General features: G+C 41.9%; 2 protein-coding genes across 7 annotated transcripts in view; one reads left to right on the forward strand and one right to left on the reverse strand.

Annotated features, from left to right (window-relative positions):
- Positions 1–5779: 5779 nt before the first annotated feature.
- Positions 5780–23092, forward strand: part of LOC144013754 (nuclear receptor subfamily 1 group D member 1-like) — a 74794-nt gene continuing 57481 nt past the window's right edge. The window contains exons 1-3 of the mRNA XM_077512935.1: positions 5780–5796; positions 6159–6225; positions 11681–11754. Coding sequence (XP_077369061.1) covers positions 11688–11754 — 67 coding nt within the window. The 5' untranslated portion in view covers positions 5780–5796; positions 6159–6225; positions 11681–11687. The remainder of the gene's footprint in view (positions 5797–6158; positions 6226–11680; positions 11755–23092) is intronic.
- rarga (retinoic acid receptor gamma a) overlaps positions 10094–23092 on the reverse strand; it is a 53348-nt gene continuing 40349 nt past the window's right edge. For all 6 annotated transcript variants that reach the window (XM_077512942.1, XM_077512943.1, XM_077512940.1 and 3 more), the window contains 7 exons: positions 16024–16172; positions 15630–15771; positions 14148–14311; positions 13632–13808; positions 13164–13368; positions 12877–13035; positions 10094–11005 (listed from right to left, as the gene is read on the reverse strand). In XM_077512942.1, coding sequence (XP_077369068.1) covers positions 10638–11005; positions 12877–13035; positions 13164–13368; positions 13632–13808; positions 14148–14311; positions 15630–15771; positions 16024–16172 — 1364 coding nt within the window. In that variant the 3' untranslated portion in view covers positions 10094–10637. The remainder of the gene's footprint in view (positions 11006–12876; positions 13036–13163; positions 13369–13631; positions 13809–14147; positions 14312–15629; positions 15772–16023; positions 16173–23092) is intronic.

Here is a 23092-nt window from a genome sequence, read left to right on the forward strand (position 1 = left end):
GCTTCAAACACACTTCTCATTCAAGGTGTGTGCGTGTCTGTGTGGGGGGTTCTCCCTTGGCCCCCTCCCTGAGGCTCCACCACTTTCCCCTCTCAGGGCCGAGCTCCTCCTCATCGTCATCTTCATCCTCACGCCTCGCTGCTCCACTTGACGGTCGCCTCCTCTTTTTTTTTTTTTACTTTTTTTTGAATTTCTTCTCAAGCACACTCCCTTCGTCTTGAGTGTGGGGTGACGAGAGCTAATTATAAAATCAATGATGCCGGGCTGCCTAGTTTACAGCCCCCTCTAAAACCTTAACTGGGAAATCACTGTGGGATTGATGACTCCCTCACTCTTTATCTCTTTTAATTAGAAATGTAAAAGATATGAAAGAGCCAGAGGCCAGAACACATCTCCCGAGTTTTTTATGATCCCGCCTCCTCCTGCCCAAATCACCTCTTCCCTCTACCTGGGCCTTGTTTATTTCCTCTCACTTCATTTTCCTCCCTGCTGGCACACCCTCCATCCTCACGCTCCTCGCCAGCCGCTTCTCCATCACTTGTTCCATTACCCTTTCTTTAAGATGGCCCGCGCTCACACACACGCATGGGAGAAGGCGTTAAATTTATGGTCTTTGCACTTGAGAGCGTTCCTCACCTTCCCCTCACCTCTCCTCTCTTTTCCCTTGACTGAGCCGCAACCCTCGGCGCGTTCGCCGCATGTGTAACAAATGAGGAGCACGTCCTTTCTGTCTGCTCTGACCCAAGCAGGAGCTGTAAAATGATGTCGCGTCACACGTAACGACCCCTGCTGCCACATGAGTGCACTCGACATATTGTATGACTCACACGTCTCTGCCTTGTATACGGCGTCGGGTCGGTCCGTGTCTTCATCTCGCATCAAGTTGCCGTCACACCTCCGGTCCAGGACTTTATTGGGGTTCAAAGGTCACAACATTCCTCTCACCAGATTTGGCTTCAGCGAGTTTATCAGTCAAGTACTTGACTGATGATGATGATTGTGGTTGATTTTGTTCGATTACCAACAGGATAAACCAAAATTTGGATGCCAGTAATTTGTAAAAATAAAATAACAGTAACAAATCCACATGGTAACTAACCTATGGAATCCACTGTGAAAATATTATGCGACTCCACTATGAATGTCAAACTCTGAAACAACTTTGATACACAGCCACCAGTAGATGGCATCGATGCCCCATTTTAGACACGAGATCAGTACTGTTTGAGTCCACTGGGATTGAGTCCACATTTTGTGCAGCCTATGTTTTTACTACATGCTGAGAAGTAAGGGTTCCAAAAGGGTTCTTTGTGAAGGGAAGAGGTTCTATCCAGAACTATGGGCTTCTGGGGAACCCTTTTTTGGAAAATAAATAAATAAATCTTCAAGGTTTTTTTTTAGACTCGGGGTTCCTGTAAGAACTGTTTCAATACAGAGAACTATTTTTGGAAGAAGGGGTTCTTCAAGGGCTGTTGGAAACATGGGTATTAGAAGATCCTTACCATCTAATTTTCAAATGTTTAGCCATGTTTCAATATTCACTCGGAAATTCTAAGGAAATTTGGTGAGAGTATTGTGTACATTTTACCAGTTTATTTATTAAAAAAAAAAAAAAAAAAAACTTCAGCATTGAGGAACGAACTCAACATCTTCAGGTTGGGAGATAACCACTGAATCACCCGAGCTATGCCAGTCTTGTTTGTCTCTCTACTGCATTGCTGGTGTGTCCAAAATGAGGCCAACTTGGAAATAGGAGGATTCTGACACCATATACGAAGAGAGCAGGAGGAGCATGGCTCATTTGGGACACTGGCTCTCCCCAAACCTGAAGGTTGTGGCTTTGTATTTCGCATTTTGTTTATAAATACTCGTTCACTGAGAAATTCTAAGTCTTTTCAAGTCTCTATTTCTTCTTGTGTGTGGCTGTGGTCGATGAGGCAGAGCTGGACCATGCAGACTCTCAATATCATTGCCCTTCACATCATGACAAGCAACATACATGGCTGGGATGTCATTGTTTGTAGTGTTGTCCACAGTCATGGTTGTATTAAATGAAATGCATTAAATGGACACACTCTTACTTAAAACATTCATGGTGCATTCGGAAACAAACTTAAAGTAATAAAAAGCAGCGATTTTGATTAAAATGGTTAAGTATTAAGATCTTTTTCTGTCATTTTGCTTTATATGCAAATTAACGATGGTGACAATCTTTGTGATTTGCTGTATTAGACAGGAAATCCAAATCAGTAGTTACATTTTGTTTCCCTTTCAGTAACCTGCCTGAGTAAATTTTTTCCCTTATTTCATTAAAAAAAAATATCAAAACACAAATTAAAGTTCAGTAAAGTTAATTGTCATTATCTTATTCTTTACTATATGGAGACGAAGGTTCCACGTCAACATTAACCAAGTAGCTGGATGCTGAGTGCAGTTCGAGGTGTACCTCAACATCGGGTGGACTTAAACGTTTGACTCCGCCCACATGGAATTTTCAAAATGGTTTAAATTAAACAATTTTTTTTCCCCAACAAAATTTGCAGATTTAATGATGTGCCATCTTATAACAAAGTTTTGTTTTTGTTTTTTAACACATTATGGAGCATCAAAAATTACAAGCACTCAACCCTGGGCATTCGTTCAATAGAAAAATCATTGATGTGCCCACATCTGCCAATTACGTAACCACAAAGCTCGATGTGTTGCCTGCCAACAATTCAGGACATACCCTTATTAATTTTAGCAATACAGTACAAAGTACATTAAAAAAATTTCACATTATCAGACATCTTGGAAAGGTGAGCATTTTACTTCATTCTACTTTATAGTTAACATTTTGTTAATATGTGCATAGATATTTTAATACTGTTCTTGTGTGTTTATGCAGTCAACAATTTCCCCATTATATGACAAATATAGGCAAATTCAATGTATAGTACTTAAAATGTTCAGTCAGCAGCGTTGTGGTGTGACAGTGAGCCTTTGGATGCGTGGAAATGCCAACGTGGGGTAAACAGTTTTGACTGGGCTCTTTGGAACGTACTGTCGTTTGAACGTATTGGTAAAACGTAGGCTCAATGCGAACAACTTAAAAAAAAAATTCCATAATAGCACAGGGTATTGACTTGGGCATGTACAATTGTGGCATTATGGGGGGGAAAAAAGCTTTGTTTTTAGCATTTGGCCTACATTTTACCAATACGTTCTGTTCAAATTATTTTAACAATACGCTCAAACAACTTTGCAGTACGTTCGAATAACCAATATCCCAGTCAAAACTGTTTACTCCACATTGGCAGTTGCACGCTTTCATATAAGTAAAGAGAGAGTATAGTACATTATACTTCAATCATTTATTTCTTCTCAAAGCCAAATGTGCATGAAACATTTTCCTTCATCAGATCATCATCATCACATTTTCACTGTATTGTGATACCGTCACTAGCAAAATATGTCCCTTATGTCACAAATATGACCTTAATGTCACAAAGGTTGCTGGCCTAGCATCAGTGTTGTCACTATGGTCCTACGAAGAGGATTTGAATCTCGGCCAAGGTCTTCAGTGTTCTCCATTTGCCTGTGAGGGTTTCCCCATTATACTCCGGTTTACTCCTCTTCCAAAAAACATCACATGTCAGGTTCATTAAATGTGACAAATTAATTGGGACAACGGGGCAGCCATTTAACACAGTGTGACAATATGGACATTCATTATGCAACCTCCTAATCGGGCATCTTATGACACCTCTTAATTAACCATTTCTATACCCAGGGCACAAAGTATTGCCCCAATATTTGTCCAAATAGTTTGAGGTTGTGGATGACCTACATCACTACATTCTGATGCTCTTTGCCCTTCGCAATCAAATTAACATCCTTCCCCCCCCACTTCTACTTCACATAATCAAGTATGGCCGAACTGGGTGCCTGTATGCGCATGCCTCTTTTAAAGCACCCCCCACCCCCCCTCCTTCGGTTACCGTGGCAACCCCCTTCCAGAGGCTTGGTATATGAGGCCATTTGATTGTTCCTTGTAAAATAGTGTATAATGTATGGGCCTTATTTTAATTTGAGTCTGGCATTATTGATCTGTCTTTAATGATAGTTAATTAAAGCAATCATATAATTGATAGAATCTCATCTCTGTTTATCACCCTGCGCTATCTATTAATAAAATCAAGGTGAGGCGTTTGTATCTGAATGGCACACTGGGGCGGGGGGAAGGGGGGGATAAAAAATAAAAATAAAAAAGATGTTTACTACGAGTATAGCTGCTTCGCTCCTTTGAGAATTTATGAGAATATCAAAATAAACGGATCTGATCAGCTGAGGTATGCATTGTAAACTTTGTGCTAAACGCATAAATCATGATTATTGACGTGACATTTACGCAGGCCATCACAAAGGGTTCTTTTATTCATTTGCTTGTTTCTGATGTGCTTTGGACAAACCTTTAAAAGGTGTGATTGTGACAAACGTGATACTGTTTAACTTTAAGGCCCTGATGTCCTATAATTTGTCGCAGATTGGGTGTCAGATCTCAGAGGACTCTGCTATCTTATCTCATAAAAACAAACAAGACGCTGTCTTCGACAAGATTAAGTATCACTTGGGCATCTCCGGGCTCCAAAATCAATAAAATTTGGGACATTTCCCGGCCGAGGGTTGACTATTCAGATTTACAATTTACTTCGTCGGCAATATATCTCATACATACACATATCTCCCCTTTTATTTGCACGTTTGACCTTTTACACAAGTAGTGTGCTGTGCTGCGATGCACACCTATTCCAGGAGTTTCTCTATTGCATGTTGTCCCTAAATTCATGCCATAAATCACCAAAGACAACTTTAGCTTACAACTAGCAGAGCACTCCATCTTTGAGAGAAAAACATTATAGTGGAGCCAAACATGAGTAAACCTGCAATGAAGTCCTATTAATGCTAGCAGCTGCCTTCCTTCCAAGTGCACTATGAGCAAGCATTAAGAGCAGACCTTTATCTGATGTCCTTGTTCACCAGGAGCTTGTGATATATGAGCCACTGCACCCACTTCTCCACATGACCTTAGCACCCATGCAGCTTTTTTTTTTTTTCCTCCCCTCCTCACACAGCCACAAGGCCGAGTCACGGTGCACGACTTCCCTCTAGTGGCGGAACCTGCTCATTTCTGCTCGAATTCACTCAGTCAGGGGATGAATACATTTAGGTGGTGGGAGAGGGGGGGAGGCTGTGCTCGCACGATGTACATGAGTAAAAGTACAGTTACTGGTGAAAAATGTAGAACTCATTTGGGTAAGTAAAATGAACAAGTAGACTCTGTGATATATTTTAAAAAGTACATTTTTATTTATTTAGTTAGTTTCATTTAATTTTAATTTCATTTATTTAGGCACATATTAAAAATACTTATAAACATAACAAGCAAATGTAGTTGTAACACATTTGGGTAAAAAAAAAAAATTGTCAAAGAGGAAAAAAAAAACCTCAAGGGGCCGGAGTAGGGCTCCTTTAGGTCAGTTTTTAAGAGCAATGATTATTGATATTTATTTATGTATTTATATATTTATTATTATTATTATTATTATTATTATTATTATTATTATTATTATTATTATTATTATTATTATTATTATTATATCCTTACGATAAGGGTTAGGCTTATAGCCAGAAAGAAACAAATACGCTTTCTTAGCATGACGTCACACGTACTTCCGGAGTCATATCCAATGGCGCCACCAGCAGAGAAATCCTCCATGTCGTTTGACCAAAACAGAGCGAGTGAGGAAAAACTCGGTACAGTACATGCGTGAGGATAAATTTTAGGCTTTGTCCTCCGTAACCGTAGTTTGAACGCATGAAGTGTTGAAACGAAGATGTGTCAGAAAGTTAAATCTTTGGAAGCGTAATGTACATTTTAATAATTTGATAACATAGTTGTGGTTAGCTAACAGGCTAACCATTTTGCTTATCTAAAGTACTTATAGAAAACTCAATTAAAAAAATATAAAACATTCTTTCCACAAACCTACTAGAAGAGGTTTGGTTTAGTTCCACCAAGGTAGTCTTGAAATCTCTGTGCAATCATTTACAACTTGCACCTACTCATGCACAGGTTACAATGGATAGATTTTTTTTCCTGTCTTTTATTTTTAAAGGAAATTGTGGTATACCTGGCAGTGCAACGTGAAACACAACATGTTTTTGTCATCAATTTCTGTTAAGGTAAGCAGCTAGTAGCCAATTGCCTTCTGCCACCCGGTTGAAGTATACTAGTGGTTATTGTTAATGTTTACAAACATTATGAAAGCCTGTCATATGTTTTTTTTTTTTTTATTTATTTTTTATTTGCTCTACTTTTTTTTTGCTATGAAAGCATATTCTCATAGCTTTGGTAACATTGTGAATTGACCCCCCACACCCGCACACACACACACACACACACACACACACACACACACACGCACACACACACACACACACACACACACACACACACACGCACACACCCCCACACGCACCCCCCCCCCCCCCCACACACACACACCCACCCACACACAAAACAACAAACAAACAAAAAGATAAATTAGCCAATGATGCCTTAGTTAAATGGTATGTATTATTTTATGTATTTATTCATGTATGTATTTATTTATTTATTAGATTGAATACCAGAAGCCAGTGGGGATTTTTTAGGCTGGCACTATCAGCAAACAATTTTCTTAAATATGGCCATTGATGGGGAATATATTTCTGTCACTGTTTGCTGTACCTTTAGCTTTATAAAAACCATAAGATTTAAATCAATCAAGATTTAGATATTTACCTCTCTTATTTACATCTCTTTTTTATATATATATATATATATATATATATATATATATATATATATATATATAGAGAGAGAGAGAGAGAGAGAGAGAGAGAGAGAGAGAGAGAGAGAGAGAGAGAGAGAGAGAGAGTGAGAGAGAGAGAGAGAGAGAGAGAGAGAATCCACAGAGGTTGAAAAAAGTAACAAGCCTTTTTTGACAAAGTAAGTATAGAATATAAAAACAATCTACTGGTACGGTTATGAAGTACTGTACTGTATTTGTAATTTGACGCTTTACCACCACTGAGATCAGGGACCATTTAGTCCACTGAGGGTTTGCTAATATAATGCAAAAATCTGACTAATGTTTATTATAATTTATATGGTGTATTAAATGTTTTTTGGGGGGTTATAATAATGAACAGTCCAGGGTGTACTCAGCCTGGCATAGGTTCCATCTCATCAGCGAGTCGCAGTGACCCTATAATATGAAATGTGCAATAGAAATGGATTGGTGGATTTTGGTCTTTGCCCAGGAGCCGCAGATTCCCCATCCCTTATACTGTACCTGACGCTGAAGCTTCAGCCGAAGAGCTGATGCAATAGTCCCAAAGTGCATTCCTATTTCAAAGCTGGGACATGCTAGGATCAGACAGATTATGTTTTATATTATCCACAATATTTTTGGGTATAATTCAATTTTTTTTCGTTTTTATTAAAAATTAAATTAGGTTTGACTTTCTTTTTCTTTTCTTTTTTTAAATGAAAAAAAAAAGGTATCCGTAAATGTCACAAAAGTAGTTTATTGTGCCTCTTACTGTTTATATGGCTTTTCTTTGTATAACAAGAGTTGACATAAACAATGGGTACACAACACATTGGCCATGTTGAAAAAGTAGAATGATGAAAACAGCATCATCTCAAGTGTTCTGCTTGCATCAACATTACGTTAACATGGTAACAGCCCAGCAGAGTCAACACACAAAGACACTTTAGTGTGTGACAGCACCGTAACAGCGGACATCCTATGGCTGAAAACAAGCTCACGCACAGTTAGCCCAAAGTCATTCATGACCCCGCTACCTTTTGAGTGAATTTATGTTGAATTTTTATTTGGTGAATGCTGAATGGTGAAGACATGTTTGTTTGTTTTTCAACATTTGGATATATTCATAACATTATCTGATAAATGCGTTGAAACAATTATTTATGCTATTCTAAAGGATCCAAATAACTGCTAGCGTAATCTCCAACTATTCTAAAACCTCAGAGATTCTCAAGGAGAGCTTCCGCTCGTGGGACGCAAATGATTATCTAAGCACAGTTTAGTTGTCTTTAATTCTTAAAGGGACTGTGTGTAGACATTTTGGAATCTAGTGGTGAACTAATTAGTGCTGTCAAAGTTAAAGTGTTAACTAAATAATTTGGCAGGCAAAAAATGTTGATGAAAAGCCTTTATAATTAAGCGATTAATCATGATTAATCAAAATCCTAAAACGTGATTAATCTGATTAAAAATTTAACCGGTTGACAGTAAAACAATGCAACCACCCAAGTTCAAAGTGCGCACTACGGTGCCTCAGGTCATATTTCCCAAGCATACCACCAATATTTACATTGGCTAAATTTGTCTCATTCTGGTATCCGTAGCAGAAAGATGGAGGCGAAACATGTCAGCGTTCTGTAAGGTGGGGTGTGACCATATAATATAATTGATTATATTTTAAAACATGTACGTTGATGTGATAGAACCTTAAGAAGTGTTTTCTAGCATTTATGTGGTTAAAGTTTAATTGTAATTTTACGTGCAAGGCATTTTAATTGAATCATTATTAAAGAACTTTTTTTTTTGGTTAATTTTATTTTACGATTTATGCAAATTGTTAAAGTTCTTACTGTGAATAATGTTACATTGGATGATGGTAATTGTCTTACTGGTACAAAAATTTGAGAACCGCTGATCTCGTGGCATGCATGGGAAGACAACAGATGTGAAATTTTGAATGTTTAAAAAAAGAATTTCACTACTTTCAAAATTCAACACATAAAAATTCACATGAACTCAAAATGCGGCTTGGGTCCGAATCATTTTGGGCTTAACTGGACACACCCACTCACACACCCACCCACGCACACTCACACACAACTGAAAATGAGGAGACCCGCCCACATTCACGTTATGGGTCCTCTCGTCTCATCGCTACAGTTCATATTGCTTGAAAGAGAAGAAGAAAAGTAAAATTCTGTATATCAGCTGCTTTTTCCCACCACTAATTGCCAAATGAGACATTTTGGCAATATAGAAATATCGAAATGATACATAAAAACACATACTCCTACACATTTAAAGAGAAGTGAGGATATACACAAGAAATGATGATCTAATGATGGCTTTTTGGGATGAGAAGGCAGCGTGTTGCATGGATGCCGGCCTGAGCGGAGGTCGGGCAAAGATGATGCCGAGGGTCACGCCGGCATCCACGCTACCTGCTCAGACTTCTATGTCACCTTCTATGTACACGCAAAGGGGTCGAGCTAATCAAAATGGGGTCAAGAATACACACATAAATATTGCCTGTTCCTAGCGCTTACAAGCGGCTAGTGTTTGGTCCTCACCGAAAAGCCCTGAGTCTTATTCCAAAATATCTACCGTAAGAATTTTCCTGCTTTCCACTTGCATATGTGTGTTCAATTGCTGCGCTCATGTTTTTTTGTTCGTTCATTTCTCCCTCCATGTCTACTGACATCGTCGGAAAGAGCTCCGAGGTTGATTGTATTGCCGGTTGAACATGCCAATGCGTTAGTCTTGTACAAAAGTGCTACATGTACGATCAGGTGTAAATCTGTAACAGCTGAAAGGGGAGTGTGTGTACCAATTCTGGCCGGAGGACCTGCGATTAGTCAAATTCCCCCCCCACCCCTCAAACTTGGAACTTTTCCCTAACTTTGGCACATTGAATTCAAAAGTGGCAGCCTGAAAGAGCCGAGCAAAAGAAAATGCCGCCAATTTGTCGAACAACAGAGCCGTGATTATTCACTGCAACGTGACAAAAGTCCTCACGGTTTGATTTGCACTGTAGGCCACAGTGAGTGCCTCGCCCACTGCTGCTCTGTTTAAAAAAAAAAAAAAAAAAGCCTTTTGAACTGTTACGGAAGACCCAGCCTACATTTTGCTTTCCCTCTGCATATCCTCTCAGGAAAGCTCATATATATATATATATATATATATATATATATATATATATATATATATATATATATATATATATATATATATATATATATAAAACAAATAATGACATAACTATAATGGTAAATATATATACGTATGGACTTTCATAAATTGAGAAAGAAAAACAATAGTCAAGCAATAACCACAAAAACAAAGGTTAACATAATGTGATTTGGTTTTGCGTTGTACTCGCGTTTGTTTTGAGAAATGTGCTTTGTCCTCTAAAGATTGGAACAATAGTTGAGACATGAGAGCTTCGCTTCGTTTTTGTCATGTAACATCCCCCTTGGCCTTGACAGGAGTTTGCACGTATGCGTGTGCATGTGTGTGTGCTGGGGTGGGTGTGTGTGTTTTACTGTCATCTCTCCTTTGCTTGATGTGTCTGGAGTTCATTTGTCATGGAGCATGTGGGCCACAGTTTAATGCTTCTGAACTCATAAGGCTCCACTGTGGAGGACATCAGGATGTGGGGGAGGGTGAGAAGGCCAGCTTTTTATTGAGGCGGGAGATGGAGTGAGGTGATGTGTGTGTGTGTTTGCGTGGATGTGTGCGTGTGCATGTCATCAATCAGTGCATGTGTATGAAATGGGCTGTTCACTGAGCCCTCCCTACAAGGCCTTTCCTGGTGCCGTCTAAATCTATGGCATCCAGAAACCCCCACTGCTCCCCGTCGCTGTCCGAGCCCCTGTCTCTCTCTTCATCGCCAGCGTCGTCATCGTCGTCGTCATCCTCTTCCTCGGGCGACGGCTCACTGCCGTTCTCCGTGGCCCAGCTGTCGTCCTCGTCCTCCTGCTTCAGCACGAGGGTGGGGGGCAGAGGCGGCTGCGGGGGCGGGGGCGGCGGCGGGCTGTCGTTGCGCTCCGTTTGGTCCTCGAAAGCCTCCGGGTTCTCCAGCATCTCCCTGATCAGAGGAGGCATCGGGCCTGGGATTTCCATCTTCAGAGTGATGGCTCTCTCTGCACCTAAAAAAGGTGGCGGTGTCATGTCAGCGCATATGATTTAACATGGGTCAGCTTTATGATGTAGTATAGTTCAGTTCATCTTTGAAATGATAAACCTTGATCTAGCTTCTGTTACTCGTTGACTATTTGTAATAGTGGGAAGCATGTCTGTCTCACAGTTGAGAGGTTCTAGGTTTGAATCTTGGCCTTCCTTTGCACAGTTGGCATGTTCTCCCCCTGCTTTGTGGATTTTCTCCAGGTAGACTAGCTTCCTACCATATTCTCAAAACATATTTGTTAGGTTCATTGAAGACTGAATTGTCCAAACATGCATGTGAGTGTTGAATGCATGTTTGTTTAGTTGCGTCCTGTGATTGGCTGGTGACCAGTCACGGGTGTAACTGTACTCTTGCCCAAAGTCAGCTGGGATTTTATTCAAGCTCACATGTGATCCTAATGAGGATAAACTGTTTAAAAAAAAAAAGGCTCACGGATGGATTTTTAATGAGTTCGAGAATCTTAAGCCCAATTCACACTGGCTGCGGAACGGACGCGGTGCATTTTTTCCGTACGGCGGCCGTACGGATGCCGCAAGGATAGAACGCATTCAAGTCTTCACACCACCTGCGGTGCGGTGCGTCTGCGGAACGACTGCGGCGATGCGGAAGGTTTACGCAAGCGTTCTATTTCTTCCAGACGCTGCATGCGGATTTTCATGAAGCTGAAGAAATTGCACGAGCCGGACAGGAAATCGGGCGTCTCGCATCAAGGTAAATCTGGTATATTTCACAATAAAACAGTTTGCGAACTAATTTTTGGGAGGGAAGCTCGCTAGCTCCATAGCTCCATAGCATGACATCAGTTGGACATTTCAGACAAAAAATGGGCTCCGATTAAATTAAACACGACAAAATGACACTATTTAAACACAAAACGTACTTACCCATGGTAGAACAGACATGGTAGAAGTCCCAAAAATAATGTCCAAAAAGCATATTGATGTGATGACAGGGAAGCGTGGCTATTGTTTACAAATAGGGCTCTATATACACGGTTGTTATTGGGTGAACTCAACTCGCAAGCGTGAACCCTACGTCATCTTGTGGTCTGTCCGGACCATATTTCCGGACACGCAACGCCCGCGGTGTGAATTGCAGTCCTTGCGGCGTCCGTACGGCCGCCGTACGGAAAACTCAGCGCGTCCGTTCCGCAACCAGTGTGAATTGGGCTTTACTCTGTCTGCTTAACTCCTACTCTGTTGCCGTTGTTGTAACACTAGTTTCAAAGAAGGATTGTAGGTCAATTTCGCATAGCTGATGATGTGTTGCCTCTTCTTTAGACCATATGCTAGTCAAGGTTAGAATCTAGCCACTAGATAAACTGCATCTCTCTGTTGGTTTCAGTCAAGTGGAACACTCCTTTTTGTCTCAGTTAATCGATTACAGACAATAAATTGATTTTTATCCCTCGGTGTGTATGAAGTCCTCCACCAATGAATAAGGTTGTAACAGTAAGGAAAAGACAACTATGGAGGATATACTGCAGTGTAGACGCCATTATTATTATGGTTGCTGTTTATTCGGTTGGCCTCTAGGTGTCGCTTTTGTCTTTTGCTAACATCTTGAGGAAAGACTTCAGTTAGCAAGCATGTCTACAGCAAGGCGCACCAACAGTTTTGAGAGCTTGAAGTTAAATGTGTTCATTGTATTGGTGTTTTGTTTTATTATGAGTACTGGTTTTGGGCTCTTGAATTAGATAAGCAGTAAACAATACATCATTGTCAAAGCTGAATCTTTTTCACTAGACAAATACCACCCTTTCGGTAACATTTTTTTTCCTTCTGTCATCTTGATTGAGGAATATGTATCTGACCAAATACAAGCTGTCTTTACCCTTGGTGCTGATGCCCCTGAGGTCCGTAATCTTCATGAGCATACGGGGGAACATGTGGGGCTTGTTGGGGCGACGGCGGCGGGCGTAAATCTTTAAAGCCTCAAGTAAAGGCTCTTGCAGCTTATCCACTTTCTGGGGCTCCTCCAGATCCATACGATCTGATGAAGAATGAAGAGAGCACTCCTTAAAATTATGTTTTATTACTTTTACCATACTGTCGTCAATAATAAGTTGCACACAAATCCCCTTGCCCAGACAGTGCCAATGACAAATCAGGCTGCAGTACCTCCACAAATGAGGCAGATGGCGCTGAGGAGGCCCGTTTCAGTGTCATCCATCTCCAGAGGTAAAAGCTGGCCAGCAAAGGCAAACACCAAGTCGGTCAGCGGTCCAAAACCAGCGTTGTGCATCTGAGTCCGGTTTAGAGTCAGGCCATCAGAGAAGGTCATCGTGTCCTGTTCTGGAGTGTAGCGTGTGCAGATCCTCAGCATCTGTGGAGGGGTGGGTAGGGGTGTCACATATTACTTACTCTAATTATTAATTGACTTCAACAAAATATTGCCAGAAGGTTATACATGTTATTAGTTTTTAATTGGTCTCATAACAAATACACATCAAGGTCAATACAGAACAAGGCAAGTCCTCTTGAATTATCTACGACGTCCACCAGGTGCCAGCATTTATTCAAACCAGAACAAACTATTTTTTGTCAAATCATTTACAAGGGAAAACGATGGGGAAAAAAATTACTCACCAGAATGTCCAGGCAGGCAGATTTAAGAAGGGTGATCTGGTCAGCGATGGTGAGGCTGGTGAAACCTGGCAGCCGTTTGGCAAATTCCACGATTTTGATGATGCATTTGGTGGACAGCTCGCTGAACTTGTCCCATAGACCCAGATCAAGCTGGACACGGTGGTCTGAGCTGGAGTTCTGAACGCGCACACACAAAACGAGGCACAGACGAATCAGCGTCCAGCTTGCGGAGGCGGCGGGCAACCCTGTTTGCATCGAGCGTGTTTCCGAGCACTCACAGCCCATTTACATTTTACATCCATCAACGAGGCGAAATCTATTTACATGTTGCATCAATCATTGGGAGGCCAGATGGCTAAATGGGGAACTGAATTAGTTAAGCCACCACAATGTTGGGAAAGCAATGGTGAATTTATGTATTTAAATGCAACTTTGGAAACTGTCTGTGACGCCTGAGTGTTACCACACACACTGGGAAAAAAGAGAAGGTCGAGGGGAGATTGGTGTGTGACTTACGGTGGTGTATTTGCCCAGTTGGCAAAGTGACGGGAAGGTTTCTTGATGAGCTTTGCTGACTTTATTGACCAACTCCTCAAGCTCTCCGCTGAGCTCATAGCTCTCTGGGAGCACCACCTCCTCCTTCACATCCTTCTTCTTCTTGTTTCGGTCATTGCGTACCGCTAAATGAAAAAAAAAAAAGGGGGGGGGGGGGGTCGGAAAAGAAAAACATTTTCCTTGTGAAAGCAGCAAAGAGTTCTCTTGTGATCACATACATGTGACAAGACTCATGCTTTGTGTTTTTTTTTTTTTACCAGCATCACGACTATGGAAACCAGAACTGACTAACAACTGAGGTTGCCCTTAACAGTATTAACATATTTCCTTTTGCAGAGCTTGGACGTTGACTATCTCCATTTTATCGCCACTCTCTTCCTTGTCCATCTCTCTATCAATTCGATAGGCCAGTCTACTCTCTCTCCTCTCCCTCCTCCCATTCTTTCCTTCCTCTCAGGATATCCAGTAATAGCAGAGGCACAATGTGATCCCGGTCTTAACGTACATCCCACGCAAAACATTACAACCCACGTACGTGTCCCAGGGGTTGTGCGCGGGGCGACAAACGGCTATTTGCGCCCGGACGTCCACCCGACTTCTGAAAAGGGCAGAAGTGCGCGTCTTTCTTTGTGCAAATGGTGTGAATTCTGCCACCACCAACACCACCACGGCAACTCGAAATCCTTTTCGCTTACAATAAGCCTGAGTGTGTTGTAGTAAAAGAAAATAGTCATATGACTGCTAGAGTCACATTGACGGTCACAATTTGAATCCTGCCACATGACTCCGACAGTACAGGATGGCACAGCCACAGGCCGCACGCACAATGTGAGCACTTCAATCGTTAGCTTTGACTTTCCGCCGCAGCCGATTAACTTGCACACAGTGAGTAGGACTTGAAATACACGGATGGCAGTACGCGAAGCCCCGTTTATCCTGGGGAATACATTTCAGACCAACCGGCAACAGGTGGAAATCTGTGATGTACTGTAGAGCGACCAGTTTCAACCATAGTACACGTTTTAAACAAATTTGAAATGATAAAAACACACTTTTGAAACATGTCAATATATTTGAACACACCCCTAAAAACAAAGCAGAAAATGTGTGGACAGTACTGCATGTGTTACAGTTAAACAACAACCGCAATATAGCAGAGCAAGGACGGTGAAACTTCAAATAGCGGTTGTCAAAAGTTGTAAACCGTACAAAAATGCTAATGATAGGATCAAATGTGTCGCTCTTCTTTTTGTTTGTCATGCTGTTTTTGTTGGTAATGCAAACTATACCATGGTGATCTGAACTGTACCACCTGTTGGAAACATGGCTTAGGGCCATGAAAATATAATGAAATTGAGTCAAATGCCCGTCCCTCTTTCAGAGTCAAATTGTAAACTTGATGTGTTTCTGAGTTTGTATACTAAGTGGAATTGTAGCACTCACCTTCCTTAGACATGCCGACCTCGAAGCACTTCTGCAGCCTGCAATACTGGCAGCGGTTACGTGTGACCTTGTTAATCTGACAGTTCTTGTCTCGGTGGCAGGTGTACACCATGTTCTTCTGGATACTGCGACGGAAGAAACCCTAAAGCGTGGGGCGGGACAGAGACAAAAGGGGAGAGGGCAAGAGAGACGTACTCTATTATAGTCAAGCCATCAGATTATGTGACATTTTAATTGCAAAGCACCCTTTCCTTAGAGGCAATCTCTATTTTTAAACTTTGCAGTTCTATGCTCTGTCTTTCTTTGCAATTTCATTTCCTCAGGTAATAGAAGCTGAAGCAATTTTCCAAATGCTAGAGAGCAGAGTAGTGTTACTACAGGGGGATCTTCTCACCTTGCAACCCTCACAGGAGCTGACCCCGTAGTGATACCCTGAGGACTTGTCCTGGCACACAAAGCAGGGCTTGTAGACACGAGGTGGGGGAGGTGGAGATGGAGAACTGGGTACCATCTCCTCTGAGCTGGTGCTCTGGGTCTCCACCGCTACAGAAGGGAGGGTGGGGGGTGGAGAGCAGAGAACATGAGCATGTGATATGTCACAAACCATTGTCCTGCGGCAGTGATGCGCTCTTTGGAATACATGAAGCATGATGACTGTTTAGAATTGCTATCAAGGATGAAATGACAGCCAGTGGCATTTCTCTGCTCAGTGATTGATTTGTTTTGATTTGTGAACCCAGCAACAGATGCTAGATAGATAGATAGATAGAGAGATAGATAGATCTATACTTTCAATATTTTTAATGATAATGAATGATATTTTAATAAACCCAAATCAGTTTGCAATAAAAAACTTCAATGCCAAACTTGCTTACATCTCAATCTGATTTAAATTGTCCATTTAATAGCACACCCTAAAGGGTCACCAGATACGATTTAAAAAGTTAAAGGAGGACATGTATATGGCACACTTCTCAACCCAAAGGAGAATGTCGCACAATATATCCCAAATTTTGTTCGAAGCTCATTTTAAAGTCCCTCTGTGAAAAATACAAGTTGTATTCTTATATACAAATGTTGGACACAGAGATGAATAAAATATGAGCTACAGTACCAGACTTAATCTCGGAAGCCAATTACAATCCTAAGTAATTGTGAGGACAATATGACTGCTTGACATTTGAGTCAGAACAGTTTTTCTGTTTATGCCGTTGATTGACAGATCATCAGATAAGGCCAGGTGACAGAATGAGTCAAAACTGGCTGCTCATCATTCCACAGACCGACATTTGCTCATGAGGACATCTAACACATACACGGTTGGCAGTGTATATTGTATGTGCTAAAAGTGACACCAGCATCGCAATTGTGGCATCAGTAATGTGACCTCAAGTCATGTGCTGTATTTGTCACGCGACATTAAACTTCATTAAACTTCATATTTTATACCTATGGGTCTGATACGGACCGGGTATCCATGGATCTTAAGTTCCTCGGCAACATGTGCTAACGCACATACTGCACCAGGCCCTCTTCACACATGCAACTCTTTCAACTTTCCCCATTAGTCACCCTTAAACTTCAACCCCCCCTTCAACTTGGTATCCCGCCACCCCCTGACACACAAACCCTATTTTTCTCTTGTTCCTGGCCCTAAATTCCTCGGTGCAGCCCTGCCAGGTTTTAATAGAGGCCTGGGCTCGTAAGGCGGCCTATAAAGGCGGTCCCACAGCCTGGCTGGAGGCCCCGGCCAGGCTGGCCTTCACTTTATTGGAACTCGGTCACCTTGGGCAGCTATTCACACTCACACCAGCTGTAGCTCCCCGCCCGTAAAAAAAAAAAAAGCCAATCATAAAATGAGAACAGGGAGGCTCTAAAATTCGAACTTTTACTACACCCACCTTCCCCCAGTACCCTCAATGGAAAGCACAGAGGGCTAGCCTAAACTTAACCTACAACCCCCCTACTCCCACCCCCTTCTTCCCCTCTCTCACACCCAAGGCTGCAGCGAAAACTACCAGCTTGGATTTTTACAAGGGAGGGAAGACTTCAAAAAGAAGAAAGACTGACATATATGGAGGAATTTGATTGGGAAGAGAAAAAAGGGGAGGGGGGCAGGGGAGAGAGGTCACAGTGAAGGAAAGTCTTGTTCAAGACCAAACTGACCATTAGTAAGTACCACTTGTATGGTGGCCAACGACGAGCTCATTGATGGCTCTAACAGAAATATGTCAGACATTTTTCATCATGTCGGCTGCAGTTCAAACATCTGTTATTCATATAATTGGACTGTTCCAATTGAACTTTTAGGAATCCACTTGTAATTTTGTCCCTCAAAGCCTTACGTTGCTGGAGGTCCAAAATATTTTCCATTGTTTTACACAGCAAGCTCAAAGCCAAATGTTCAAAAGTTTGCGGTGGCAGTCCTCGTATCATCTTGGCGGGAGTGTAGGAAAGAAGCGGGGTGGAGGAAAGGGCAGCAACCCTCTGAACGTGCCATGAACCTCTGTGTTTATGCAATAATAACAGCAGCAAATGAAGCTCCTGCATGAGTGCTGACAAGAGTGTAGAAAAAGGACCAACCATATGTCCTGTAACACATATCATCAACATAATCCAAAGCGAGCCAAAGAGAAACCATCTTGGAAAGCGCTTTCTAGTTGGTGGACACCAGGGTCCAACCGATGATGGATTTTTTTGAAGCTGATGCTGATTTTTGACAGAAAAAAAATAATACAGATTACCGTTTAAATGGGCTGATTAATAAAAAAATAAAAATAAATAAATAAATAAATAAATATAATGCATTAAAGCTACTGAACACAGGAAATTAAATTTCGTATTGCTACTACTACCTAAAAATGAAATTACATTTTCCCTTCTTCACATCTACAATGCACACGACGTCACAGTTGATGACAAGAGGTGGAAAATTCAAACCCGAATTCAGTCTGAAAAACTATTGGCCAGAGGCTTGCAGGAGTTCCCATTATCAACAAGAAAGGTGTTAATCTACCAACTTAAAAAATAAAAATAAATAAATAAATAAATAAAAACAATCATTAAGGGTCAAATAAAAAGGCTACTGTAAAGATATTTTTGGGCAAATTGTTACAAAATGTGACATTTATTCACCCTTCTCTTATCTGTTTGTATTACTATTAGTTGAATGTGAGCTATTTAACAACGTTATCTGATTTGTTGCACTATCCTTTTATTTATTTATTTTATTTTTTGTTAACAAACCGTGACTTTAGGTTGTGTGTAAAAAAAAAAAAAAAAAAAGTGCCATCCAGGTCAATTCCTTTCACAAATTGCAGTGCTTACCTAAGCCTTGCTTGTAAAAAAAAATGTTTTATTTTGAATGACAGGTTCATAGAATGACCTTACCAACATGTTTCATGTTATACATTCAGTATTTAGGCATACAAAGTTATGGTATAGATTTATGTGTAATAAATGATGTACGTAAAATAAAGTAAAGGTAAAAATAATTGGCAAACATCTCCTTTTTTGCTGATGATTTTGGCTGATCTTTGAAGGGCCATAATTGGCCAATCGGCCAATCTAGTCAACTGGGGAATTAATCGGCCGGGTGCTAGTGATCACAAGTCTGAAGGTGGCTCCTCCGGAGTTCACAACTCTTGGACTTCTGACCTCATTCAGTTTGCGCAGGTCAATTCACCCACAACCACTTAGCAGAAGGCGCCACGGTAAGAGGACCCATTCAGGCAGCTGCTATGAGCCCCTTTCGCCGGTCTCCTCAACTCAGCTCATCAGTGTTTAGAAAACAAAGCCGTGTGAAATGAGAGGCCCTTCTTATCAGCGCTCCGATGCCTAGGGCACCATTTGCATGACAATCGGCCCGCAGAAGCCTGTGAGCCGATGATGGACGGATGAGATGAGAGGATGAGAGGATAGGTGGGTGGCTTATGTTGTTTGGGAAATGGATTGGGTGGGAGGCAAGAAAGAGGGATAGTTGACTTATCAGTAGCCACTGTTGGTTTTCTGCCAGATATCAACTTGCTAATCCTTTCTCTCATTGCGGCCCAGCTGCAGTGACCAGGCTTAATGCATACATGCACAACCTGATACGATCAGTGGCTACAAACACCAGGAACAAACTAACAAACAACCAATCCACCTGGACTACATAGCACTTAAGTACTCGACACTGGGTGGGAATGCGGGGAATCATTAGCCTCATTATACAAGAATATTAACTGCCAGAAATAGCATTTTAGTTGGAGGTGACCTCACAAAGGTCATTTTAAATTCTGGGTCGTGTCAGTCGATATACTTGAGGTTAGACGTATATAAGAGCAGTGGAAAAAAGGCAGCATTCAGGAAGAGGAGCATGTGGAGTTTCTGGTAACACCAGTCTGGTTTATATGAAGCCATATATTCCGATTAGAATCAATCCGAACGGCCAAACGGAATGAAAATGCTCCATATAAACACCTCAATCGGAATGAAAAGGCTGAATCCGAATGGTATGTCATTGGGAATCACAGGGGTAGTATATTCCTCTCGTCAATCCGAACGAGCGTCATGTATACACTTCATTCGGAATGACGAGGGTGCGTCCGGCATGCGCAAACTCGGTCTTGACGTAAATGCGTCATGATGTTGTTTCCACCCACTAAAATGGCGTCTGTCTGCGTGGGGAGAACTTCTTTTTAAGTACTTGAAACTTGTTTTTATCAAGATGTTGCTTCAATAAAAGTGATAACACTATCACAACTACTGTGCTAAATGACGTATGAACTCCATCTTGATAAATCACATGATCGATGTCCATGTGTCCCGCGGCTGCCGCGGGGCTGATCCGATCAAGCGTGGAGCATATAAAGGGCAGATCGGAATGGATCATGTTACATGTAAACAGGTGACCATAGATCTTCAATCGGAATGATTTCAAATCAGAATGACAAAAAAAAAAAAAAAAAGTCTTCATGTAAACCCGGCTACTGAAGGCGCCTGTTGTTCACTAACTGGAACTGGGAGTGTTTCTTATGTATGCGAGCAAAGGCGTGACTATGTGGCTCGTGCTTGGTGTTGCAACAGCCTGCTTTTAACTGTGCAGCATATGACAGTCTGGCAGCGTAACAAGTACTCTTTCACAATAGGCCTGTAGATCTTGTCGATGTGACTCGTCAGTGTGAGTGACTCTTTGTTGGGATGCTGCTCTGTAAGTGCAACACGAGCATACCAACGTGGCTGTACACCGTGAGAACAATGTTCCATATAGTGTGAGAGTGATTGGCACGCACGTCCGACTCCTGTTTGTAGGTGTTCCTGCTCTCGTTGGTTCGTGTGCACAAGGCATGCTCAAAGCCGCCTCCACGTTTGATTTGTAAAAGGCAGACTGTTCCTAACAGCGTACCAGTGCGCTCCACTGTTCCCCAATAAAATACCCTGTGTGTGAGGGCCTCATTATGTTCATGTTTTTGCTGTTCGTGTGACGGCGAGCGTGGGCATGTGGGGCCTTTGTCTCCATCTTTACCTTCATTAAACAGGCTGCAAAGCTTGCGTGTTCCTGACGCAATTTGCTGAGCGCTAAGGTTGCGCGAGGCTTGGCCGCGACACGTGAGAGAGGGGCACAAAGTAGGGCTCTCTGTTCAAAGAGGGGTGTTTTACTGGGCAGGCAGAAGGGGCAGAAGGGGAGCAGATTGAGCAGGAGGAGGATAAACAGTGGGTTGGAGGACTTGCTGGCACCTTTGTGGGTGTTCTTGGCTCTCTACCTCGGTACACACTGAGTGGCACAGCAGCAGATCTGCACCAAGAGCTGGGACTTAAAAAAAAAAAAAAAAAAGAGGAAAAGAAAGTACCACACCCTTGTCGTAGTGCCACTTTCCTCTTTGTCTTTCAACCCACGTCTTCCTGCCATCCCTCTGAGACCTCTGCTGCAAGGTCCCGCGTACAACACACTCATTTCCTTCCCGTTTTTTGGAACCAGTTTTTTTCCTGAGGATCTCCGTCACTGCTTTTGTGGCTGTGTCTATGTCCCGCTTACATTTCCCACTGCTCACATCATTCCACTGTTTCGCTCAAGCTCCGTTGCACACAGTTGAGTCACCTGCATGCTTTCATGTAAGAAGTCTATCAAGAGTCCATTGTGTGACTTACACAAGGCTCAGGTCCCAGACAAGAGCACACACAATGCCAAACTGCCCACAATAGGGTGAGAAATGGTTTGTATATGGTAGTGCTGCATTCAAAAGCCAGGAGAGAGGAATTTGTGTGTTGACAAGGAGGAGGTGACTCTTTCATTAAAGGTTCTGAGCAGTAGACAAGGTCGTCAACAGCTGTCGTAAACCTCATTACCTGCGACACACCCTAAGCGCCGCCGAGCTGATTTGTGAAATCAGTCAAATAGATTCATGGACATAAGTATGAGGCAACTTGGCGCCTTCTAAACTGGCCAGTAGTTGTAGGAAAACACACACGTACACGCATCCAGGAATTCACACCAGTCTGTTAGAATCAGCAGAAAGTCAAGAAACGAGAGAGACAGGCATGTGAACGGATGATGTAAACATATAATCTGAGAAAAGATTTTGTAAAACGTTTTAGTGTTTGCTCACAGGTGCCGCTATGGCTGCAGAGGAAATCTTGGACTTTTGTGTACAACATGGCATACAAACACACACACGCTCCCCTGATAAAAGTGCAGACAGGCATAGTAAGAAAGGCAGCAGGTCGGATAACATGATCTCCTCAGGGCACAATTCGTTAGCCTAATAGCATAGTTGCTGAAGTCGTATTTGAACATTTTCGGAAAACATTTTGTTGCTATTTATTACTGACATTGTAACAGTAAGTTTAAAAAAACATGGGCAATCATGCTATGACGCAAAAGATTTTAAAGAAACAAAGTGGTCCTTGCAGTAAGCTCATGCTCTCAAAACACACTTTCTTCTTTACAACACCTCATAAAAGAGCCTTTTGATATTTTTTTGATGGAGTCAGCCAAGCCGACATTTGGCAACAAGCATCCCCTTTTCCTGCAACACACAACCCTGTCAAACACACACACGGTTTCAAACACCAAACACTTGTCTCCAATGAACCCAGTAAAAAGGTTTCCTTCAAATGTCCTTGAACAAACCTGAGCAAGGAGACATCTTAAAAAAAAAAGTTAGGGAGGAAGAACATGGAGCATATGCAATTCAAATCAAAGGATTTTAGAGACTGGATTTTCATGGCAAACTCAGGCAAAAGAAAACACTCAAGTGCAGTTGTGTGGAAAATATGTGGCCTCACATCCCTGTGGTGATCTCCAGCTGATTGTTCATCTGCCCACCAGAAGAAAACGGAGCACAGCTTTACTTCACTGACTGGAGAGTGAACCCAAACCTGGCAATATGGCTCAGCCTTGGGCCATTGATCATGTCAAGAACACAGGAACAAGCGACGGGCAGGCAAGGAAGCCGGCAGCAAGCGGAGGAAGCAGGCGGGCG

The sequence above is a fragment of the Festucalex cinctus genome, chromosome 2 (assembly GCF_051991245.1).
Source record: "Festucalex cinctus isolate MCC-2025b chromosome 2, RoL_Fcin_1.0, whole genome shotgun sequence".
In the NCBI taxonomy this organism is placed as follows: Eukaryota; Metazoa; Chordata; class Actinopteri; order Syngnathiformes; family Syngnathidae; genus Festucalex; species Festucalex cinctus.